General features: G+C 42.7%; 1 protein-coding gene across 3 annotated transcripts in view; it reads left to right on the top strand.

The window, feature by feature from the left end:
* PTPRG (protein tyrosine phosphatase receptor type G) overlaps positions 1-24,800 on the top strand; it is a 501,503-nt gene that overhangs the window by 320,082 nt on the left and 156,621 nt on the right. For all 3 annotated transcript variants that reach the window (XM_088473430.1, XM_088473429.1, XM_088473431.1), the window contains exon 6: positions 6,075-6,141. In XM_088473430.1, the coding sequence (XP_088329556.1) occupies positions 6,075-6,141 (67 nt within the window). The remainder of the gene's footprint in view (positions 1-6,074; positions 6,142-24,800) is intronic.

Below are 24,800 nucleotides of genomic sequence, written 5' to 3'. Positions count from 1 at the left end.
TATCCAAGGCATTACTTTTCATTGCAGGGGAAAAAAGAAAAACATTTAAAACCAGTGGCCGTTTTTATAGGATAGACTTCATTCTGATAAAATGTTACCCCCCAGTGGGTCATTTCTCTTTCTCACCGGTTGTAAGGATTGAAAGATCTTGTACACTGCTGCTTAAATAAGCAGACACACTTCTGCTGGAAGAAATCATATTATTTTCTCAAAGGAGAGTAAGTGGTCCAGTGCCCTAAGATTGCTTTAAATAAAATTTCATCTGTCCCATTTTGCTGTTCAGAAAATGACACGTTCTATCAATCAACCTGCACTTTGCTTTTTTTTTAAAAAAAAATAAAAAAATGTTATATATATATTTCTATTCTCGACTGACTCTTTGCAATGTTCGTTAGTTCAGTTTAGTTTTTCATGTTTATTTTGATTAGTAACCTTTTAATTTATTTATTGTTGGTTGAAAATAGACAAGAATCATGGGGCTCAAAGCTGGAGACCTGTCTTTAGCAGCGGTTTTTAGCACATTTCCCATGTACTATAGTAGATGCGCTGAGCTTTTATCAGTACAATCTGATGCACTGGTGGAAAAATAGGTCGTTGATGCATTCTAAAAATGTAAACGTGACATTTAAGTTTTGGAATTCAATGTTGGAACGCCTCCATGAGGAATCAATCATTTTTTATTTTTATTTTTTTTAAGGGAGTTGTCAGGCATCAAGAGCTGAAAAGTGCACTGGATATGTGTGACTGAGCCTGCTCCGGCATAAAATGGGCGTTAGGGTATGATTAGGGACTCCAATACCAATGTGTACTTTTGACAGAATGTCTAAAGCAGTGATCTCCAACCTATAGCTCGCGAGCTACCGGTAGCTCGTGGTCCTAATTTTGGTAGTTCACCTAGCTGCAGTACTGCCAAGTCAACTAGGAGGAAGTGACCTCTGACTTGTGCATTGACACCATGGCTGGAGCCACAGGTAATCACGTCAGGTGATTGCCACAGCCTCAACAGCAATCAGCTGACGTGCTTCCCCGTGGTTCCACCCACGGCATCTACGGTGGAGCGAGTGACTCCCATCCAGCCCTGACGGAAAATCACACAGCAGCCCTGCCTATATCTTTTGCTCCTCTACTGCACGTACCTACTTGGAGTCGGTAATTAATAGTGAAATGTACCTGTGCTTAAATTTTATTTACAAACTACAACAATATCACTGTAATAATTAAATGCATTTTTATTTTCTATGAAACATTTTTTTTTCATTTTCTTTATATTACCTTCAGTTGTACATTTATTAGCCAGATTTTTTTTTTCTACAATTTTAGTAGCTCTTCAGGAGGTTTCATTTTTCTAAAGTAGCTCACACCTCAATTAAGGTTGGAGACCACAGGTCTAAAGTCTCTAAAGGTCACGTTGGCATTAACATGTATGTAACCTACATAATGAGCCAAGCTGTCTAAGAAGGACCTCCACGCTAAATTAAAAAGAAAATAATTGGTCGATTTTGAAAAAATTTATTATATATATATAGATATATATATATATATAGATATATATATATATATATATATATATATATATATTCCGAAATACGGAATTATTTTGGCATAACGAAGATAATGAAACCTTTGATTTTTGATGGTTCAATGTATACAAACTTTGTCTAAGGCACGAATTAATAAAAATTTTGTATAAAATGACCTTCAGGCTGTGTGTATAAGGTGTCTATGAAACATAAATGAATTTAATATATGAAGACAAACTTTGTTTGAGCCACAAAGTTATTGAAAATATTGTGTAAAATGACCTGCAGACTGTGTATAAGGTGTATATAACACATAAATGCATTTTGTGTGTGTGTATTTGGATCCTATTCCCAAGATATTTCATTATAATATGTACATTTTCCAAATTACGGAATATGCCGTTATCCAAAATCCCCTGGTCCCAAGCATTTTGCATATCGGAGACTCAACCTGTGCATGTATTCGCAGCTGGTGGTTTCTCTGCCTTGTGTCAGGTGACCTTAAAATGATAAAAGCGGATTCCTTGCGCCCCCACTCTCCTTACCTATTCACTATGATGGAATTTTGCGGCACGCATCGCTACTGGTTTTTAATTTTTTGCAACTGTTACATCTGTTACCCATTCCTGCCAAGTGATCTGAATTTCAAGGTCTCCCAGACTCTTGGGAGAGCAATGCAACGCCTAGTCTTCTGTCGACCCAATTTGCGGCAAGTCGTGTAAATATATCCCACTTCCTAGCCTCCCAAATTCCAGGTTCTGACTGCACCAGATTTTTTTGGTTACTTTCGTATACAGATGCACCTATTTCCCGGTATAGAAAATCCCTCCTTAAGCATATAAATAATGCTGCTAGAGCAGTTGTTCTAGTACGCTGGCACTCAGCAGTAACTCCCTCGATATGAGATTGGTGCCAACGAATGGACTTTTATATGAATACGGAGGCTATATTTTATACAACCATAGGGCAACACTTGCAACGTGGCTCAATTGGATGAAGTTTAAGTGATCTCCCTCATAAAGCGATGGTCCCTAGGCAACTTACTTCATTCAGTTCAAGTTGTATTTGACCGTTGACTATAATTCGCCTAAGTACCTGTTTTCCCAAACCCCATACATTCCTTCGCCGTCTTTCCTTTGGTTTGTCTCCCACCCCACCCCACACTTTTAGAAACTATTTGATGTATATGTTTAAAAAAATTTTGAAGTTTATTTGTATATGTTGGTAAAGGAATTGTATAATGGATCTAATCCGATCTGATCGGATCAAAAGGGAAAAGTAGTTTATTACCCTTTATACTTTACCAATGTGATATTGATATGAAATTGTTTTTATATGCTGTGAGACTTTTCGAACTCTAAAGTAAAGAATTTAAAAAAAAATCTATATCCCACTTCCTGCTGAGTAAAGTCACAATAAACTACATTGGACATTTGGGGGAAGGGGGGGGGGGATTGGGATGACAAAAGTAGGCCCCAAAAGTATCTGGTCCTCAAAGCAGTTAAGGTTTTAAATATATCCATTCTTGAGCACAGGTGACTTGTGACTACCTCCAGTAGTTTTGATTTAATTATCTGCACTCAAGCACAGGGTTGTTTTAACAGCAGTGTGGGCCCTGGGCAAAGCAATGCACTGGGGCCCCTACCCACCCATTCACGGGAAAAAACTGTAAATGGTCAATAAAATTAAACCCTCCTGCATGCCCATCAGACCTCCCACACATGCAGAGAGACTCTGACTGGTCTGAAGCCGGCGGATTAAGTGAAATTGGGACTGAGGTGAGTACTCGTCAGGGGGGGATGGGGTGGGGGAGGTTAGATCGGAATACAGTGCGCCGGCGGACGTCTTATAAAAATATCACAAATTTACCCACTGGCCGCGACTGCAGGGGGGCAGATTGGCAGGCCCATACAATCTTTGGGCCTTTGGGCAACTGCCCAACAAGCCCAATGGAAGAGATGGCCCTGCTCAAGCAGTAATATCCTTACAACATGTATTGTCAGGGTGCCTTGAGAATTGAGTTTGGGAAACACTGCCTTAGGAGTTCTCAAGTTAGGACCTTTACCCACCGGCGTCAAACTTGCTTTTTTTCCAGTGTCTTTTATGCCAGCAAAAGTATTTAAATGGATATAGGAATGGAGCTTCCAGCAACCCAAAGATGCAGCTTTTTTGTTTTTTATTTTGCATGCTTCTTTTACTTCTGTAGTCAGTTAGTGGATGGTTTCCCATTGCACTGTTGCTCATTAACGTGGCATAACAAATGAGACCTCTTTGAGCCATCAGATACGGTTAAACGGGGCCTTTTCAAATAAAAAAAAATACAAAATAACAATATTATGAACACATTTTGCATATTTATAATGAGACTATTTGGAGAAAGTGAACTTTAAGCAGCATTTGAAGATTTGGAGGCAGCGTTACTCTTCCTCGCAATCGATTTGTGAAAACCCTTTGGAAAAATGATACATGGGAGCTCTGTGATTCACGGCATAATGCAATTCATAACCAGGGGCTGTATATCCCAGTGGTGTGAGCGGAAGTCGCAGTGACAGGAATACTGGCTTCTAATTGGTTGTCCCTATCATGCATAACCTCCGCGATTTTTCTACAGTGGTGAACTTGAAAGGTTTGCCAGGTTGCGTGGTTAGACTGCTTCTTCGCACTTACCAGTGGGATAACTGACCAAGCGCCATTATTTCCTAAGTATGTCCTAATGCCAACAGTGCCCTTTTTCTTGGCATGGAGAGCAATTCATAAATGATATTATTTTAGTATAGTGTTCCTTTCTCTGGTTCCCAAGTGCTGCATAATGATAGAGTTTTAGCCTAATGATCTTCCTACCCCTCCGAAATAGATCATTATAATGCTTAACAAGAGGTGACAGGGTGGTGGCCAGCTGAGAATTGCCACGTTACAGTGTTAACATGTCAAATTCAAATTAATTAAGGACTTTAAGAAAAGGCAATGTTGTGTGAACAAGGTATTTCCAACTCCGAAGACAATTTGTGTAAAATACAATCCTTTAGTAATATAGAGAGCTTTAATTATACACTGGAATTGGTGACCTTAATAAGATGGTCTTAAAATATCTTCTAATTTCAGTTATAACTGAGAATGCTGTGTTTTCGTTTTATTTTTTTTGCTACTGAAATCAACCAAAAATAACCAAGCTGTGCTTATACATAATATATAGCATAGGACATAAAACACACAAACTGAAATTCTGCACTTTTCCCAAAATTAATACATTATTAAGGCAGCTGAGGCTGCATTGTCAAGTCCAAGAGTTGCAAAAAAACAGAACATCGTGTTTTTAATGAATGCCAAAACAAATCCCAGTCACGATTCACAATATCCGTTCGCTTAACGGTGTAAGTCACTACTGCGCTCTAGGTGGTGCATAGCGGTTTTAAATCGATGCTAAAGACCTCTCATGAGCATTACAATTTCCAGCAGATCTAGTAGAGGGTTTCCCGAGTGAATAAAATAGTTGCGGGACATTTCAAGCCTTACAGAGTGCTAGGGTATTTGACTCTTAACAAGTTAGGAGAATTCAGTTGTGTTTTCTCGCATCATTGAAGCCGACCATAATTCCAGTGGCCTCGGGCTCATACAGATCTTCACAAAACCTTTTTTTTTTTTTTTTTTTACGTTGGTCTTGTCAATATCTATTAATTTTTTATGACTCTGTGTTTTGTGATACTGTATGTTTCATCTGCTGGTGGTGGGTGTTAAGGTAGTCCAGTTTTTGTGCCTGCATATTGTTAAGCTTGCAAAGAGTGTTGTATGCTTGCATCTGCTGCAAATGGTATAACGTCATGTGAGTTTATGCAAATGTCGTTACAAACTCCTTCCCTTGTGTACATCCGTGCGATTGAATATGCAAGGACTGAGACGCCTACTCTTAGCGTTCGTGCACGCTGCAATACCTATTGGTGTGTACTTATGTGCAGTCATCCGTAACACCATCGAAACTTGCACCAGCAGGAGGTGCAGTTTCTCTGTTTGACCACGGCCTTCTACGCTTAAGATTTGGTCTGCCAATCTGATCGGAGTTTTTTTTATCTATTTGGCCAAATATTTCAGATTGGATTAATCAGCAGGATGTAAAAAATAAAATTGCCCAATTACCCCCATTGTCTTGCAACGTTGCATAAAATTGGATTTATTTTTATTTATTTTTTTTAAAACTGATTTCTTTGATTTAAATCAGATTTTTTGGGATTTAAATAGATTTAATAATTTTTCAAGTAAAAGTTTTAATGTTTAATCGTTTATTTAAAAAAAATTTTTAGAAAAAAAACCTATTTAAATCAAATTGTTTCTTGATTTTTTTTTTTAAATCCAATTTTATGCAACCCTGCTTGTGTGTGCCGTTATCATCTTTGTGTGTAAATTCCATCTCAATTGGGTCGGACCTGTGCAGCTGGCTTTCTACATACAGAAAGATCTGATTGCGCACAATAATTGTCATATATATTTATACTGGACACAACTGCAAATTCTATCAATGTTTTCTTCTTCTCTCAAAGAGCTGTCATTTATTTCTTCCAGGCCACTCAGAAGAACAATCCTGCTCTGGATCCCATAATCCACGGTCTGAAGGGCGTCGTCCATCATGGTAAGCAGCATTTTATCATTCGCTGCCTACTTGGGGCCTTGTGTCTAATATGTGCACCAATCTGCATTGGACAGATATTTGGCCCACCAGGTCTGGCTGCAGAGTAGCCTCATTATGCAATTCTAACAAATCATAAGGATTTTTTTTTTTTTTTTTTTCATATTAAATGTACTTGATCAATATGGGGCTGATTTAGAGTGAGGTGGCAATTTTTGTACGGGTGCAGAATTTTAAACTGAACTATAACTGTGTTAAGGTGCGTACACACTACACGATATGCTTCCTGAGCGATATCGTGTAGTGTGTCCCTGACAGGCTGTGCTCCATGTCGTTCATGACATTGAGCACAGCCGCTGAACGATATCATTAACATGATCGTGCAGCGCCGGGCTCTCTCCCCCATTCCCCAACATGCAGCAACCTGACGAGGTCGTCAGGTTGGCCTGCATGTTCAGGCGATGGACAATGTCGGAAACGACCAGCAGGAGTGCGCATCGCTGGTCGTTTCCGACATAAAAGTGCACGATTTGTGCACGATTACTGAGCGATTGCACGATTACGATGTCATGATCGTGCAGTCGCTCAGTAATATCGCCCAGTGTGTACCCACCATTAGACTACAAAGAGGTGCAAATGTCAATTAGATTAGCATGCAGGACAGCCTTACTTGCTGCACTTTTACTGGCCACACCTGTTTTTTTACGCTGCATTTTAGAATTGGGCTACCATGTGCCCCTCTCACAAAATAACCCCTCCCTCCCTCAAACCATGTCCTGATCCTCCCAGAAATTACTACTTTTGGGTAAAATGCTATCTTCTTTTGAATAAGCTACACCTCTTGCTGCCCCTGAATTGAGACTGTACAACCAACTTTGACACTGTTTAAAATTATACAGTAGCTACATTTGCTCCTAACTATAAACCACCCCCTGTGTTAGGTCATATCTACTGTTTTGTTCTGATTCTTTTTCTTCCCTATATAATGCAGTGAAGACTGTTTAATGTCAGGTGACATGATCAGGTGTTGCTTGTGAATGTCGACTTGGAGAATGTGTTTTTTCACCATTTAAGTCCTAAACGTAAATCTACTGTAGCACTAAAATGAACTGTCGACATTGGGGTAGTCAACATGCACAGTGCCGACATAATGGCTGGATACCACATGATCCACTACTCTGACCAGTTCAACTGGGAAAAAAAGTGTGTTGGAAAAATTTATTTCAATATCTTCTATATAATTTTATTTCATTTTTTTTTTCTTGTGGTTTTTTTTGCTCATTTTTTGCAATTTTATTTTCAGTATTAAAAAGGTCACCTCTATTTTGGAGGATTAGCATTCAGATAACTACATTATGATGCCCTAATGGAAAAAAAAAATATCTGAAACCATTTATTAACCATAACCAATCGAAAACCCCGGTTGTGCGAAAACGCCAAAAGCCCATTTTACAGCTGGAAACTACCGTACTTTAGGTCTTCCGAGAAACCGCAATATAAAAAAGTTCATGTAAACAAGTTCCCGAGACCTTTATTAATGGTTGATGAGATATATACATATATAGACAGAATCAAAATATTTGGGAGTTACCATGATGACACTGTATACTAGTACAGCAGTTTTGTCAAATACAAGTGGTCAGTTCTAATTCCTTTTCCGTACAGTGCATACAAAATCTGCCTTGAGGATTGTCGCTTATTCAAAAGCTTTAAATATTTAGATGTATTAGTTTTTTTAAATGTGCATATACAGTATAAACAATGCTTGGGGTATCATAACGAAACAATTCATGAGTCAGTTTTTTCAAATGAAATTAGAAAAGCTCAACACAATTTCTTTTTGTACAAAATACAAGCAAATCTAGTATCGTGGTGCCTGAACCGTTTTGAATGGATTACGGTTAAGAAAAGGGGGATAATACAGAGAAATTACATTACTTCTCATCGGCGTGTCCATATTTTTAATTAGATACAGGCTTTAGTTGTGAGCGCGTCCAGATTACTCCCTGTAACTAAAGCCACGGTACCAGGAATTCTTTCATTTTGTCCCTTATAAAATGACCTGCTGGTTTACAGGCGTTGTACAGGCATAACAGCCATTATTTGATTAGCAGGGATCAAGCTCATATTTTACCTGGAAACGGATTTGTGCTAACAGTAAGCAATTTGTTACCTTTCAGTCACGGCTCTGGGATACATACGTTATAAATCATTACACGTTACTATATATCATCCATATTAGCACAGCGGCCCAGAGTGCTGATGTTTCTATCCTGCTATTTATCTTGTGTACGTTCTGAAAATTCTCCTCTTAGAATATTTTGTTCCTCCATAAATTATTTGTCCTCGTCTTTTGGTGATGATAATAAATCAGGAGTGTCCATTTGCGGAAATCATTTTAAGTTTGCAGAACATTATTTGAGTAGATTTCTCTGCTGATTAAAGTAAGCAGTTTGCTGGGATCGTCTGGATTAGTACTGGTGTTGTGTAAAAAAAAAAAGGAAAACAATTCTCTCTCTCTCTCTCTCTCTCTCTCTCTCTCTCTCTCTCTCTATCTCCCCCCCCCGTTGCAGGGACGTGCATAAATTGCGTAGCTAGGGCTCTCACTGCGTCCAGGAAAGTTAGCAATTTAGTGGTAGGGTCAGACCTGCCTTAAATGTGCAAGTGGCTCCGATGTACTTCGATGTTACCGATGTTTAGGCTGGATTGCAAGGTATTAAGGATGTGCGACAGGGAAAGTAGGTGTCTGCATGTTGTCCATGCAAGTGCTTTGCGATTGCAATTATTAGCATACTTTCGAGCAGCAGAACTGCATACGCGATTGTTTTTATTGCGATCGCAGTAGCGATCCTTGCTTAATCAGGCCCTGAGTGCTGGGAGCCTGTCTCACCCCCCTACTCATTGTAACTCTCCCCTCGCTACACTAAGCTTCAGTGTCCTTTGATTCTTCCTGCATCACTGTCTTTTCTTGCTGCTGGTGAAACGCTGCAGTGCACTTCCTGGTCACATGACATATCCAAGGTATCAATCAATGCTCAAGACACGCCCCCACACTCAGAGGCATGCCTCTATTAGCTCTCTATGGCCTATTTCACACTTGCTGGTTTTGACTGGGCGGCAAAAAGCCGCCCTTTTTTTTTTTTTTTTTGCCAGGTGTGAAATATAGTTATACAGGGAAGCAGGTGGGTCCTTTCACTCTGCCTGGGCACGGCACGGTTGCCGTGTAACAGATGGAAATATCTACTGAGAAGAATGGCTGCCGTGCTGTGCCCGTTCCGTCCCTGCACACCAGTGGTGTATAGACACAACGGGCGGCTTGTGCAGCAGCCAAAACCAGGAGGTGTGAAGCTGGCCTTTCTGTGCAGCTTACTGCCCGTTGTGTGGCCCCGTTCCCAGCCCTGCAAGCAGTGTCTGACTATACAGAAGCAAGGCTGAGCTGTCCCAGGGAGCGTCACAAAGCTGGTGAGTGTTAACTATAAAAATGATTACAAAAATGATGTTCATAAGTCATAAATATCGTCTTTGTATTTTAATCATTTTTATATCACATCTCAGGAGCATGACAGGGGACTGCCTACCCTGACTGTATGTCCCTGGTGTAAGAGGACACATTTGTGTATAGCACTATTGTACTCTCTATGCTGTAAAGTATTGTTTTGTATTTCAAAATACTCCCTAGATCTTAGCACATTGTGCATTGTATTTATAAGATATGACGCACACTGACCCTTCATCCTCCGTATCTCTCCACGATAGTGGGGCAGATCTACTAAGCTTTGGAAATTGGTAAATGATCAACCAATCAGCTCCGAACTGTAATTTTTCAAGCACAGCCTGTAATATGACAGTTAGGAGCTGAATGGCTGGTAGTTTATCACTTTCCAGAGCGTAGTACATGTGCTCCTTAGTCTGGTTGTCCAGGCTTCAAACAAACCCTTGTATCCTGAACCAGAATAACTCGTCCAATGTTTACTTGGCGTAATAATTTCTATTTTTGTAACAAGTGCACTGTACATGAGATGACAACAGATATGATGATGGGGTACATACACCCCCCCCCCCCCGCCCCCCATCTGTGTTTTTTAGGGGAATGAAAGTCCCATTGACTTTGGTGAAGGATTCATTTAGAGTTTTAGCTGTAGGTCCAGCAGAAACGTTTCAGTCTTGTGACTGTAAAATCTAAAACCGGCTGACACTTTTGGATTAAAACAAATAGCGGTTAGGATTAATTGTCCTACTTTCTGAGACATTAAATGTTGCAGCTGTGAACGGCCATAAATCTGCAAGGAGTGAAAAATAGGTGTTCAAATCTTTACAGGAGAAATTTCTGTTCCAATAATATGCCCCAGGCATAAAATGAAGAAATCGCTGCTCTACTAGTAATATATTCACGTGCCATGAATACGAATATATGTCATTTTTTTTCTTTCCTTTTAATTCATTATTAGTTGCAGTTTGTCCCCCAGAAATACATTTTAGGATGGTCCTTCAACATGTCTGTAATGTTCTGAATAGATGCACTAGAGCCCCCAAGTACAGCTACTTTCTATTTTGATGTAATAATTTTCAGAGAGCTAGTTATCACGAAGTATCCCTGTTTTTATGTAACGATTTGGCAGCCTCCGCCAACCCTTGTCCAAACACTTACAGTTCAGTTCGGAGTGCCATGGAGAGATTAAAGAGGTAATTCAGTAAAATTTTGGCAGGCAATTTGGGCTTCGATTGACTGTAAGAGTCCTGGGGGACTAAATGGAATCATCCCTTAACTTGCCATGAAGTGACACAGAGCTGAGAGTATTTCCTGCCCTAATCAAACTTATTTAGTTTTTTTTTTATAATAAGTCCTTGACATTGTATAGTCTGTAAAATGTGATTTTTCCTGACAAATTGTTCCCTTATATCAGGAGTGGGCAACCTTTTTTTTCTGCGGAGGGCCATTTTGATATATATAACATTATTTGCGGGCCTGGTGCAGGCCACGCCCCCTATGTGTGACCTCACATGGGGGCGGGACCACAATCGCTGGTGATAACTGCAATACCCGGAGCATCCTGTGGATGTGCCGGGGAGCTGTAAGGGCAGCGGTGTGACTGTCTGAAGCCTCCTAAGGACGCTCCAGGCGGCACTGCTGCATAGATTCTGGCTGCAGGGTGCCATTCTAGGTACCCTACTAGCCAGATGAGGATGAAAAAAAGTTCAGAGGGCCAACCCAAATGATTCCGCGGGCCTTGTATGGCCCCGGGCCTGTGGTTCTCGATCACTGCCTTATATAGTAGCCCATAACGTAAGACCTTCATCATGTAAAGCAAAACAATTAATACAAAATAAAAAAAAATAAAAAATTTCTAGGCTTTCGAAATGCATAGGCAATAAAATCAGTGACTTATGTGTAAAATAGTCTTCATTGGATATGTGATTGACCAAATATAGCAGCCATATGTATATAATGTAGCAACTGATTGGATCTGGTGACGTCCAATCAGGTGCCGCATTCATTAAAGAAGTCCTATACTTGCAGGTTTGAATTACTGACCCTGTCTTGGCCTCTGCAATGAAAAGTACACGGCTTTTCCTCTTGGTGCAATTGGCTGTATTTCTTTAACAAATAAGGGCCCAAATTTATCAACGAGTGATATTCTTATTATCACTTGTTACTAATCCTAAATGATGCTCCAACCAATCAGCTCCTAACCGTCATTTTTCAAACACATGACAGGAGCTGATTGGTTGGAGCACCATTTAGGATTAGTGACGAGTGATGAGAATATCTCTTGTTGAAAAACCTGGGCTTATGGTGGGTACACACTGGGTGATATTAATGAGCGACTGCACGATTACGACATCTTAATCGTGCAATCGCTCAGTAATTGTGCACAAATCGTGCACCTATGTCGGAAACGACCAGCGATGCGCACTCCCGCTGGTCGTTTTCGACATTGTCCATCGCCTGAACATGCAGCACAATCTGACGACCTCGTCAGGTTGCTGCATGTTGGGGAATGGGGGAGAGAGCCCGGCGCTGAACGATATCGTTAATGATATCGTTCAGCGGCTGTGCTCAATGTCATGAACGACATTGAGCACACCCTGCCAGGGACACACTAGACGATATCGCTCAGGGAGCATATCGTGTAGTGTGTACGCACCATAAGGTTCCAAGGAGGAAATGTATCAAGAGTGGAGAAGTTTCCCCATAGCAACCAATCAACGTCTAGCTTACATTTATCAAGTATATTCTAAGAAATGATAGGTAAAATCTGATTGGTTGCTATAGGTAACTTTTCCACGCTTTTTAGATTTGATGCATTTCTCTCCCCCCCCCCCCAGGTGTGGGGGCAGGTAGCGTGTGGTTTCCATGACTATGGAAAGAGTGGAAGTTCTCCAAAAGTCACGGGTGTTATGGTTAGACAACGTTTGGAATTGCTTGTAAATGATTCATTTGTGAGTATTTATATATTTGTGTACATTTCAAGAGTAAGGGGTCTATTTACTAAGCATTGGATGGAGAATAAAGTCTGAACCAACCAGCTCCTAACTGTCATTTTTCCAACACAGCCTGTGACATGGCAGGAGCTAATTAGCTGGTACTTTATCTCCATTCACTTTATCTCATTGCAAGGCTTAAGGTCCCCATATATCTGAAGGCGGATTGCGCAATCCTGCGAATGGGTCGGAAATGCTGATTCGCCATTCGAAAATGCCGACCGGCGTCCATCGATGTTCCACGATCCGTTGCAGGATCGGTGATATTCTACATGTTAAATTTCACCGATGTGCCGATCACGATCATTTTTTGATCGTGATCGGCATATCTGTGAACTTCAACATGTTGGATTTCACCGATCCTGCGTTTTTGGGTGGCAGGATCACATCGCGGCAATTCGTCGCTGATGTATGGGGGGGCCATTAGTAAATAGACCTCTAAGTTTGGTTTTAGTGACTTTGTGGAGTCCTATTGCAGCAGAGGAAGCAAAATAAATGACACGGGTGAGTTCTGCTTTAGTGTTGGGCAAGAGAAGATGACGAGATAGATGTCCTTTGCTCCTCATACCTACGTCGGCCTTGTCGCGAGTCACCCAGGACTGGAATTCAGAGAAGAGTTGAGTAATAACGTAAAACAATATTATTTTGCAAGATACGACCTAAGAGCGTGGTGATAACAGTGAGTGAGTCGGCGAAGTACTCGGCTTCACATTATGTCCCAGTTGTAATTCAACAGACTGGAGCACAATGCAGTGATTTTCACTTAAGGTGTTGTATTGGATTCTTTTGAATTTCACATAATGTGCTTTCATGTAGATAGAATATACATCGTAATGAGAGAGGCTGCTATTGTAGAGCTCAGCCGCCGGCTATTACCAGGCACGGATTCCGAGGGTGCAGTGATGCTGTTAGTGAGATCTAAATGTAGGAAAAGACACCATGCTTTTTTAACCCTCATTGCTCCATGCTTTATGGTAGGATACAAAGGTAATTTACCAAGATGGAAAGTACATCTATTTTTTGCTGGTAGTGTGAACACGCCTTCATTTATTGTGAGCCTGATTTTGAGGTGGTGCTAGTTCAAAAGTGGTCCCACTAGTATTTGCAGACTGCGTTTGTGTCGATGCATGCATTTGCGCCTTTACTGAGGATAAAGCTGGGTACACACCTAAAGATTTTCTGTCCGACCGTCCAACTAGTTGATTGGTTGGAATGAAAATCTGGTAAGGTATGTGAGTAACTGATTATCAGCAATTTGCTCCTAAATGCCAGAAAACAGATGAATAAGATGTCAGACAAATTTGTTAAATGTTTGATCTAAACTATTTGTTCAAACAACAGTTTTTGTCCATTTTCTGGCGTTTGGGAGCAAATTGCTGATTGTCATTTGCTTTCATACCTTACCAGATTTTCATTCCAACCAATCAACAAGATTTGCTCCGTTTGACATCGTAAGATGGGGGTTTCTGGACGGCTTCCTTGTGAATGCATTGCATGAGAGCGCCGTGGGCGTGTAGCTAGACTTACATTCCAGTGTGAGGAGCGTGTACAGAGAGAAGATGCCGGTTTCTTGCTGATTTTTGCACCAAGCATGGGGCTGATGTAAGTGTCAACACCAATGATGACGGCTGTATGCATGTTGCCATACGGATACTCGCCGTCCGCACTTAGGGGTAGAGTTACTAACGTGCGGGTTTTTAGGAGTGGAATTGTTGCCCATAGCAACCAATCCGATTCTACTTAACATTTATCTACCACCTACTAGAAGATAATAGCTAGAATCTGGTTGCTATGGGCAATATCTCCACTTCTAAAAACCCGCACTTAGATAAATATACCCCTTAGTGTCGCTTTTCTTCCGACTCAGAGGTATATTACTGAAGTGCAGATTTGTTGCCCATAGCAATTAGTCAAATTCTACTTAACATTTATTTAGCACCTTCTAGAAGATAATAGCTAGAATCTGGTTGTTATGGGCTACATCTCCACTTCTAAAAACCTGCACTTCAGTAAATATACCCCTCAGAATCAGGTCCTCAACAAGAGGACACCATATTCTGCCGACAATGAAAGTGTTAAATGATGGATTGGGTTTCACTTTGAGTATTTTTTTTTTTATGTTCACACATTTTTGGGTATTTTATTATAATTTTACATATTTTGTTGCTGTAGTTGTTGGAAGGACATGAGATTTGGGCAGAGGAGGCTTGTCTTACCTGGGCAGGATGTAAAACGAGCTGCAGTTTGGTAGAATCTCAGAATGTTTATTCATTCACATCACTCCCTGTTCGGTTATAACTTCCATTCTTAATTTCCTGTACCAGACATGCACAGACATACACGGTTTGTTTTTCTGCACCAGGTAACATAACAATAGGCAGTACCATCATTTATCAGTTTTGCCAACAAATAGGGTAATTGGGGGCGATTCAGTTGTTTTTTTTTTATTAGGGTACCCGGAGGAGCAATTTAATTATTGCTCCGTTCGAGTGCGATAGCCACCGGCATTTCTGCTTGCACCCTCAGGAGGGTGTGAGCAAAAATGTGGATTAACTCGTGGTTAGGGGACCCTAACCAGGACTTTAGATGGGTTTAGCCATTTTACACGGCTCAACCCAGTCTAATAGGGCGTGAAGACCGCGATAACGGGAGGCCAGAGCAATTGGATTGCAACACTGGGCAGCCATTAATTATCGCCACCCACACAATTGAATCGCCCCTATTTAGAGGTGGAAATATTTGTAGGAGTTGATGCACATAAAATAAACTTGTTTATTTAGAGGACTTTCTGTGGTAAAACAGGAGCATTTTTCGTTCAAGGCAATCATCCAACGTAACAAGTGCATATAATTGCTCTCCACTATACTGTAGAGGTGATGTAGAGCAAACTTAAGGTGCATACACACTAGACGATATGCTCCCTGAGCGATATCGTCTAGTGTGTCCCCGGCAGGCTGTGCTCAATGTCGTTCATGACATTGAGCACAGCCGCTGAACGATATCATTAGCGATATCGTTCAGCGCCGGGCTCTCTCACCCATTCCCTGACATGCAGCAACCTGACGAGGTCGTCAGGTTGGCCTGCATGTCAGCCCGATGAACGAGGATGACGAACGACCCGCGGGAACGCGCGTCGTCGTCATCGTTCATCTTTTTTGTGTTAAAAATGGACGATAAAGTGGACGACTGAACGATAACGATATCGTTATCGTTCAGTCGTCCACTTTAATCGCCCAGTGTGTACGCACCATTAGACATTGCATGGTGTGTGGCCTGACTGTGTTATGCTGGGTACACACCTAGACGACTGATCGATCAGTACACCGATCCACCATCCGAGCGGTCGTTTTGTAATCTACAAACACTTTCCAATTGGCCGCACCAATATGTCTGGCCTGACATCACAACTAGACTGGCATTTAAATTCACCCACCCATTTGAGATGTCAGTTTCTGTGGTCGGCAGGTCGCAGTACAAATAGCCAGATGCACTGATATATCTTTCAGATATATCACATTCGGCTTTGCTGCAGAGCCGACCTGATATGTGAAAACAACGTCGTTCAGACATATATGGTGTACACATCCGTCGATGCACTCGCGATATATCATTCGTCGATCAAACAAAGATAAGAAGTGTGTACCAGTCATTCATTGTAAATGCTAAAGTCACATTGTCCTATTTGCACGCTCGAACTGATTCATTACCGATCGCAACTGCGATTACGCACGCAGTCGGCCGATTGTTGGTTTCTGTGCGTGCATCGCAGTGCGAGAAGACTCCACTGCCATTGGCACTGCGATTGCATCATCGCAGTGATTACGCAGACCCATCGCAGAGTGATTGACAGGAAGTGACCATTTTCTGGTGGAGACCGGGGGTGGTCGGCGAAATGCAGGTGTGCCTGTGCGTTTGAACGCCGTTGCAGGGGCGTGCATAAATAATCCATCGGGATGCCATGTGCAGCCTGGTCTTTCACTGCGTGAGATGAAGTTAGCAATTTCTGAGTAAGGTCTGACCTTGTGCAAGTGTGCATGAGCTTGTACTCAATGTTCCCGATGATTTTGCAGACTTGCAAAGTATTTCGGATGTGTGTAAGGTAAAGTGGGCGTCCTTATGTTTGGCTGCGACGGCATAGCAATTGCAATCATTGGCATATTTTCACAGTAAGACTGCGTGCGTAATTGCAATAGCGATCCTTACAAAATCAGGCCCACAATCTAATAAAGTATATACACGATAACATAGTGTAGTGACAGTTCATTATAAATGCTAGTGTTTTCAATATAAATTTTAATTAACTACAATCACAATTTTAAAACTAAATTAAATAAGAACATCTATTGATTTCCCCTTTAAAATGAAATGGGGATGTTCATTCCTGCGATACAGTATGTGGGATGCACACAGGATGGATCTGTCGCTATGTGCATACACACTTACCAAACTGCAGCCCGAAATGTCTGGCCACAGGAACCAGTTGTGACATCATTGTCGCTGGTTCCTGCTGCCAACAAAAAAAAATTGGCAACTCTGAGCCCCATTATGTGTCACCGGTTGAAAAAAAAAATTCTCTACAACGTTTAAGGGTCTGTGCAGGTGGACAAGGAGGTTTATGTTGGGTTGGAACCTGTGTACATTGTGTGTTGTGTGCAGCAGCTCTTAGAGGCTTTTTTTATCTGCAAATGACACCGTGTGATATTTTTGCACAGAGCAGCCAGAAATAAATACATTTGTGCTAAAATCTCACTTTCCTTATTTTAATGTATCTTTTCAGGTATTAATAAATTGTTGAAATCATAAATACTTTATAATTTATTAGGTATAAGACTATTTAACATTGTCACTCATTTATGCATGCTTAGTTTCTGCCTCAAAGTCACGGTTGAAATTACTACCCATTTTTATCACACGTTTTATATTTTCACTTCAATTTTGATTCGTGTCACCTCTTGATGAATGAACCAACCAAGACACAATGAAGCTTGGAGTTTGCTATTATTTATTTTTTTACTTTTTACGTAATGGACCCTCAAATTGATTTTGTTAATTCAGCAGTGTGTAAAATCCACATATAAATCATATATGGAGTTTACTTTTTATCTTTCTTTTGTCTTTGCTAGTTGCTTCAGTGGCGGTTCTAGGGGCGGGCTAACAGGGCAGTCGCCCGGAGCGCCGGCCCCTAGAGGGCGCCACTGAGTACCCAGGAGGGGGAAAAAAAAAAATCCCATAAGAAAAAAAAACGAACCCAGCCCCCTGCGTTGCCGTCGCCCGCTGCTATTTGTTGTCAGCGGGCACCCGGCTCCCTCCCTGCAGCGGCAGCCGAAGCTCACTCCAGAGCTCTGGCTCCCACATAGAGTACTATGGGAGGGACGTCATGACGTTCTCTCCCATAGATCCGTGGAGCCGGAGCTCACTCCTGAGCTCCGGCTCCAGCAGAGAGCACTATGGGAGGGACGCCATGACATCTCTCCCATAGATCCGTGGTAGAGCCGCGGTTGGACCAGACGGCAGCGGATGCAGGACCGGGGCCTAAAGTAAGTGTTGTGTTTGTATTTTTTATTTTTCAGAAGGGAGGCATTGGGGCATTACTACTGGGGGCATGTCTATAAGGGGGCATTACTACTGGGGACATGTCTATAAGGGGGCATTACTACTGGGGGCATGTCTGTAAGGGGGGTTTACTATTGGGGCATGTCTATAACGGGGCATTACTATAGGGGGCACTACTATAGGGGGCATTACAACTTTGGGCACTACTCTAGGGGCCATTCCTACTGTGGGCAGTACTACTATTGGGGGCATTACCAATGGGGGCACTACTATAGGGGATTTTACCAATGGGGGCATTAACACTGTGGGCATTACCACTGCCGCACTACTGAGGGCACTGCATGGGGGGAACCAATACCGGGGCCATTGTGTAAGAAGCACAACTGCTGTGAGCATTCTATAAGGGGCACCACTACTGTGGGTATTGTATTAGGTGCACTACTACTCAGTACTGTGGGCCTTGTGTATAAGGGGCACTAATTTGGACATTGTGTAAAAGGGGCACCACTGTGTGTCATAACATGAATAAGGGACTAATGTGTGGCGTAATTTGAATTGGGGATACTGTATAATAGAGGGCATTACTGTGTGTGGCACAATGTGTTATACAGGGCATTACTGTGTGTGGCATAATGTGTTATACAGGGCATTACTGCGTGTGGCATAATGTGTTTATAAAGGGCATTACTGCATGTGGCATAATGTGTTTATAAAGGGCATTACTGCATGTGGCATAATGTGTTTATAAAGGGCATTACTGCATGTGGCATAATGTGTTTATAAAGGGCATTACTGTGTAAGGCACATTACTGCACATGGCAATTAGCCACGAGGGGAGAGCTTGGGGGAAGCACATAAGTGCTGGACTCGCCCCACGGTGTGATGAATTGGGGGTGTTCCGCAAGGACACGCCCCCTTTCCGGAAGCGCATGCTCTTTAAGCGCACGCAGAGGTACCTCATTCAGAGGCGGTCGCAGGAAGCGATCGCTCTCTCTGAAAGAGGGCGGGCGCTTATTTTTTTTGGTGCGGCCTCCTGGTCGCAAGCTAAGCTGTGGGTTACCACCCACAGCTTAGCTAGCGACCAGGGTGATGGTCACGATGGTGATCACCATCGTGACCATCGGGGCTTGCAACCAGACCCTAAGGTTGGGTCTGGGCACTCGCAAGCCCCAGGGAGCTTTCTGCTCTGATGGAGCAGGATACTCCCCACTGACATCACTGATGTTGTCAGTGCGGCCGCCCACAAAACGGTAAAAGCCTCCGTTTTGGAAACCACCCCCCCAGCCCGCCTACAAAAAGGGGCGAGCTGTCGATCAACATCGACAGCCGCCCCTTTTGTTGCGAGCTCCAGAGCGAGAGAGTTTCTCTCTCATTCCGGGGCTTGCGCACGCGCAGTGCAGCCGCTGCGCGTGCGCAGGGTTTCCCATCGACCCGGTTGCGAGCACATCGGTGCTTGCGACCTGGTCTGAATGACCCCCATTGTCCTTACATTCTTAATAAAGCTGTAAGTATTACGTCCCCACTCCATTACAGACTGCTGGAGTACATCGCACTCTCCAGGGCAATGTCCTAATGGGATCTGAATGATACAGGTCAAATGGCTCAGAATGTAATTATTCAAGTTAGTGACATCACTGGCCCCGCCCCGCCGTATGAATCAACCAATCCACATAGAGCATTTATGTAAAGCAAATCTGCAGAGCTACTAGTACATAGGTAGTTTCGTATAAACACCCTTTGCTTTGGGGTGGATTTTGATGAGATAAAAAAATTATAATTGTTTTTTTTTTTTTTTTTTTTTACTTTTGCTCCATCCACTGGGAGCCCCAACAAAGTCTCCTTTAAGCTGAGCAGTCTGCAGATATTAGTGTTAGCAAAAATCCTGCAGAGAATGGATGCGGCTCTTAAGGGGAAGTCCTCATTAGATTGACCTTTTGGGCTCTATTTACTACAATACGCATTTTGAATGCAGATTGTAGTGTGATATTACCAACTGAATTCGCATTGCGAGCTGAGCCAATATCACAGGGATTTACTAAAAATCCCTTGCAGGGACAGAGCTTGCGATAAAGCTCTGTCCCTGCGAATACCCTCCGGACACTTGTCACGGCATTTTTTGCGAAAATACAGTGATAAGTGCCCGCACATGCGCCAACTGCCCGCTGCTAAGCCCCGCGATCGCGACCACCCCCCTGTGACACACCCCCCCCCTCCCTTAATTACACTTACCTCCGGTGATCGGTGCTCCGGTGATGTCCTCCGTGGTTCTGGTCAGCTGACATCCCATCCTGCACTGGGACCCAGTCAGCTGATATTAGGATGGGAGACCAGCTGACCGGAGGGAGGACATCACCGGAGCACCGATCTCCGGTCCCTCGACTTTTTTTTTACAAAATTTTTTTATATACAGTGTATCAGCATGTGGTCTGTTTAGACTACACAGCTGATCATTGTGGTCGGCTCCGGGCTCTGCTCTGCCTTTTAGAGCAGAGTAGGAGCCCGGTAACCAGGGGAGACCCTGGATAACGCCACCTCCAGGTGGTGTTATTATCACAGGGCTTTCCCCGATATATTTTCACAATTTATTTTTAGTAACTTTAGCCAGATCACATTTCCCATTACAATTATGGGAAATGCGATCTGCTTACTAAAAATAAGTGATAATTTGGGCTTGGAGCAGAATTTTCCGAATTCTACTCCAATTTCCCTGTAGTAACTTTAGGTGATACTATAATAATGTGAAAAGGGTGTGAAAACACCCTTTTTCACTTTATTTTAGTAAAAATAATGTTAATAAACAGAGGCCCTCATTCAGAGGCGCTTGTTCTGAATGAGGGCGGCCTCTTCATTTTTGAAGTGCGGCCTCCTGGTCGTTAGGTAAGCTGTGGGTTACCACCCACAGCTTAACGACCGACCAGGTTGATGGTCGCGATGGTGAACACCATCGCAACCATCGGGGCTTGCGACAAGACCCTAAGGTTGGGTCTCGGCAGCCGCAAGCCCCAGGGAGCTTCCTGCTCTGATGGAGCAGGAAACTCCCCACTGACATCACTGATGATGTCAGTGCTACCGCCCACAAAACGGTAGTTGTTCCTTAAGGAACGCCTCCGTTCTGGAAACCACCACCCCGGCCCGCCTACAAAACGGGGCGAGCTGTCGATCATCATCGACAGCCGCCCCTTTTGTAGAGAGCTCCGGAGCGATAGAGTTTCTCTCTCGCTCCGGGGCTTGCGCACGCGCAATGTGGCCGCTGCGCGTTCGCAGGGCTAACTATTGACCGAGTTGCGAGCACATCGGTGCTTGCGACCGGGTCTGAATGAGACCCAGAACCCTTTATCTTTCTCTTTCACATTTTGTTTACAGGGGATATTCACACCCACTTGCTGTAGCTTTTCCAACATGAGGCTACACTCCTGTTCCTGCCCTGCCTGATGGAACATATCAATCAAGCATCCTGAGTGTGTTGGCTATTGACCATCGATGGTTTGCTATTGATGGTTTTGTCATCTTTGGTTTTTTTTAGTCGCACAGCCCTTAGCACCACTGCCTGTCGCTCATTATTCAGCCCATTTTCCTCAGATTGGCACACCACCATTACACTCTATTTAAACCATCAATGGTATCCCATTAATGAATTCCTGCCATTGATGGATTATATTGATTGTGCCTTTTACTGACAGCCATAGTGCTGGCTTGAGAGGGCGACAAAAAGCATTAATTGCAAAGTAAAGCATGTCAGTTACTCAGTTTAAAGCTTGCTGTGACATTACTGGTGATAGTGATGTGCGTGAATGCACCAATCGGCTAAGTGTTTCTCTTAAATAGAGGACTGCAGTTATGTCACTCAGATTCATGTACTGTAAAATACAGACGCTCCCCCCTCCGAAGTTGCTTGCCCGGATGTATTTAAATTTAAACACTTACATTATTTTATGCATTGTATATTCATATTGCTCGACTTGTTTGTTAATTATTTAATTAGGCTTTTCTTCCTGTTTTGCAAACTTGAGCATCACTTCTCCCAAGTTACTCTTACAAAGCTGACTTGAAGGGGTAGATTTACTAAAGCTAAAAATTAAAAGCGTTGGGTTTGACCATAGCAACCAATCAGATTATAGCTATAATTCCTCTATTGCATCCTAGAAAATAATAGACAGAATTGGATTGGTTGCTATGAGTAGACACCACCACCGGTTGCCTTATATAGACCATCCCATATCGCTATAGAATTTGAAATACTGTTTCTGTTTGCATTTGCTATGCAGCCGAGTTGCAAGTTGTTCTCCATCACTGGCTTTTGCAGGTTGCAGGGAGGCTGACTGTAATCCCATTGAAGGACACTGCAACCAGAGAGTTGGACGGTAGATCAACAGGTTACCTATCTGAATATAAACACTCAACACCTGATTGGACAAAAGCCACAGCCACACCCCTGCCTGCTTGAGTAGCCTGCAGGCTTGGTGTGTAGCACGCGGTGCTGCAGGGAAGCCTTCAGGATACACTTTGAATACTATTAAAAGTGAGGACAAAGTACAAGTTCTTGGCTTTGCTTTTAACAGGCGGTTTTCAACACTTATATGCAGAGCCTAAAAATAAAACCTTCCAATCTCGTCCTCCCGTCTGAAATACATTTGCTGAATCTCAAAGCCCAGACATTTCATTGTAGCAAGAAAGAAGATGGAAATATAGCATTGCGCGCGTTTTAAACAGCGCATTGTAATCCTCCTGCAGGTTCATCATTCATTATGTTCTCCCAAATAGTTAAACTGAAGGACAGAATGAAATAAAATGTAGACTGCCTGATACACTGTGTATTTAATATGAAAATCATCCATTATTCATTGTCGGAATTTGAATAACTTTGAATTTAGCATTCCTGTTCTTCTTTCACTTTGATGAACAATTAATTATTAAAAAATGATACTATTGGCATCTGGTGGAGACTTCTGTACAATCTCCACAATCTGTGCCATTCTCCTATAGAGTGCTGTGATATGATGGCTGTCAATCCCCTCTTAAGGCCCCCATACAATGTGCGATATAGCAACCGATCCGACGGATTGGTACGATATTGCTGCTATATCGTACCGTGTATGGGCATGATATTGGACAGAGCGCGCTCCCGTGGGGTCGTACATCGCACCTCCAGATCTTACTGCAGGTTCATATGATCTGGGGATGTGATGTACAATCCCACGCAACGCTAGGCGGGTGGGGGAGGGGGGTGCTGGCATATAGGGCGGTCAGCCACCCGATCGCAGTGTGTGTGGGGACCGGCCAATATGTCGTCCGTCGGATCCCCCATCGCGTCACAAGGTGCATATCGCACCATGTATGGACGCCTTAAGGCATCCATGTGCATTAGTATGGCGCATAGTTTTTTATTGCACGCAGTAATATTCTGGATATAAGTGTGTATAATTAAGCACAGGGGCTGGTCCGGGGGGCCCGCACCGCACACCCTGCACCCATACTTTTTTTTTCTATTCTTACCTCTCCGAAGTCCCACAGGAAAGCACTACACAAAACACCTGGAAAAAGGCCACCGCCATTTTCCCTGCGGTTTGCACATGCGCATTAGGAAATCGCTGGGAAAAATGTCTGCCGCACTATTTTCCCAGTGACCTGTGCATGCGCCGTAGACTCCGGGCACACTCTAGTGCCCAGAGTCTACTGCTGCTGTCAGTTCGCTGACGGCAGCCGGGGAGAGAGTGAACACTGGGCCCCTTTCTCTTAATACGCCCCTGCTTAAGCACATCTGTCCAGCATGTACATTCCTCTGTTGCTGTTTTATAAAGTCTTAGGGGTATATATACTAAAGTGCGGGTTTTTAGAAGTGGAGATGTTGCCCTTAGCAGCCAATCAGATTATAGCTATTATCTTCTAGAAGGTACTAGATAAATGTTAAGTAGAATCTGATTGGTTGCTTAGGGCAACATCTGCACTACTAAAAACTCACTTTTTAGTAAATGTGCCCCTTAGCGTCTTCATCTTGAATAGGATACTACAGAAGCCTAAATGGTCTCTTTATGAGTGATAAGCATAAACTTCGGCCAGAGAGAGAGAGGCTCTGTCAATGCCTCTCATTGTTTACCAAGAAGTTAACCCATTTTGTGCCAATTACCGCGGCCCCCCCATAGGCCTCTATGGGGACAGCAGCCTGAGTCGGGTTACAAAGTTACCAAATTCTAAAAATGGTCTTCGTTTTACCAATCAATGGGGACCAGCAAAGTAGGGTCAAATCACTATGCACATTACTACATTAAGAGAAGGGCTTTCACTAATTCCCACAGAGGTGCCTCATCGTAGTACATTATGTCAGTGGACAACATCACTATATAACGTTGCAATGATCGTTACTGCCAACACACTACCACCAATGGTAAGTAGACCCTTAAATCCCTGCTGTAAGAGTGCCAAGATATCCGGCACAGAATGTGCAATCATACTCTGGGGGAATGGGAGGGCGGTATAATCGCTGTAATTTTTTGCTTTATCATTTGAGCTTTTTGGACAGAGCTGTGGTTGTTGTTGTTTTAGGGGGGGAGTAATGTGTTACTTTTGTAAGGAAATGTGTAATGATTCTTTGGGAATAGATGTACTTTATTTTCTTTATCCTGTGCTCA

The sequence above is a fragment of the Taudactylus pleione genome, unplaced genomic scaffold, assembly GCF_031769625.1.
Source record: "Taudactylus pleione unplaced genomic scaffold, aTauple2 ptg000135l, whole genome shotgun sequence".
NCBI classification, from domain to species: Eukaryota; Metazoa; Chordata; class Amphibia; order Anura; family Myobatrachidae; genus Taudactylus; species Taudactylus pleione.
The sequence above is the reverse complement of the archived record's forward strand: the minus strand, read 5'-3'. Positions and strand labels throughout refer to the sequence as shown.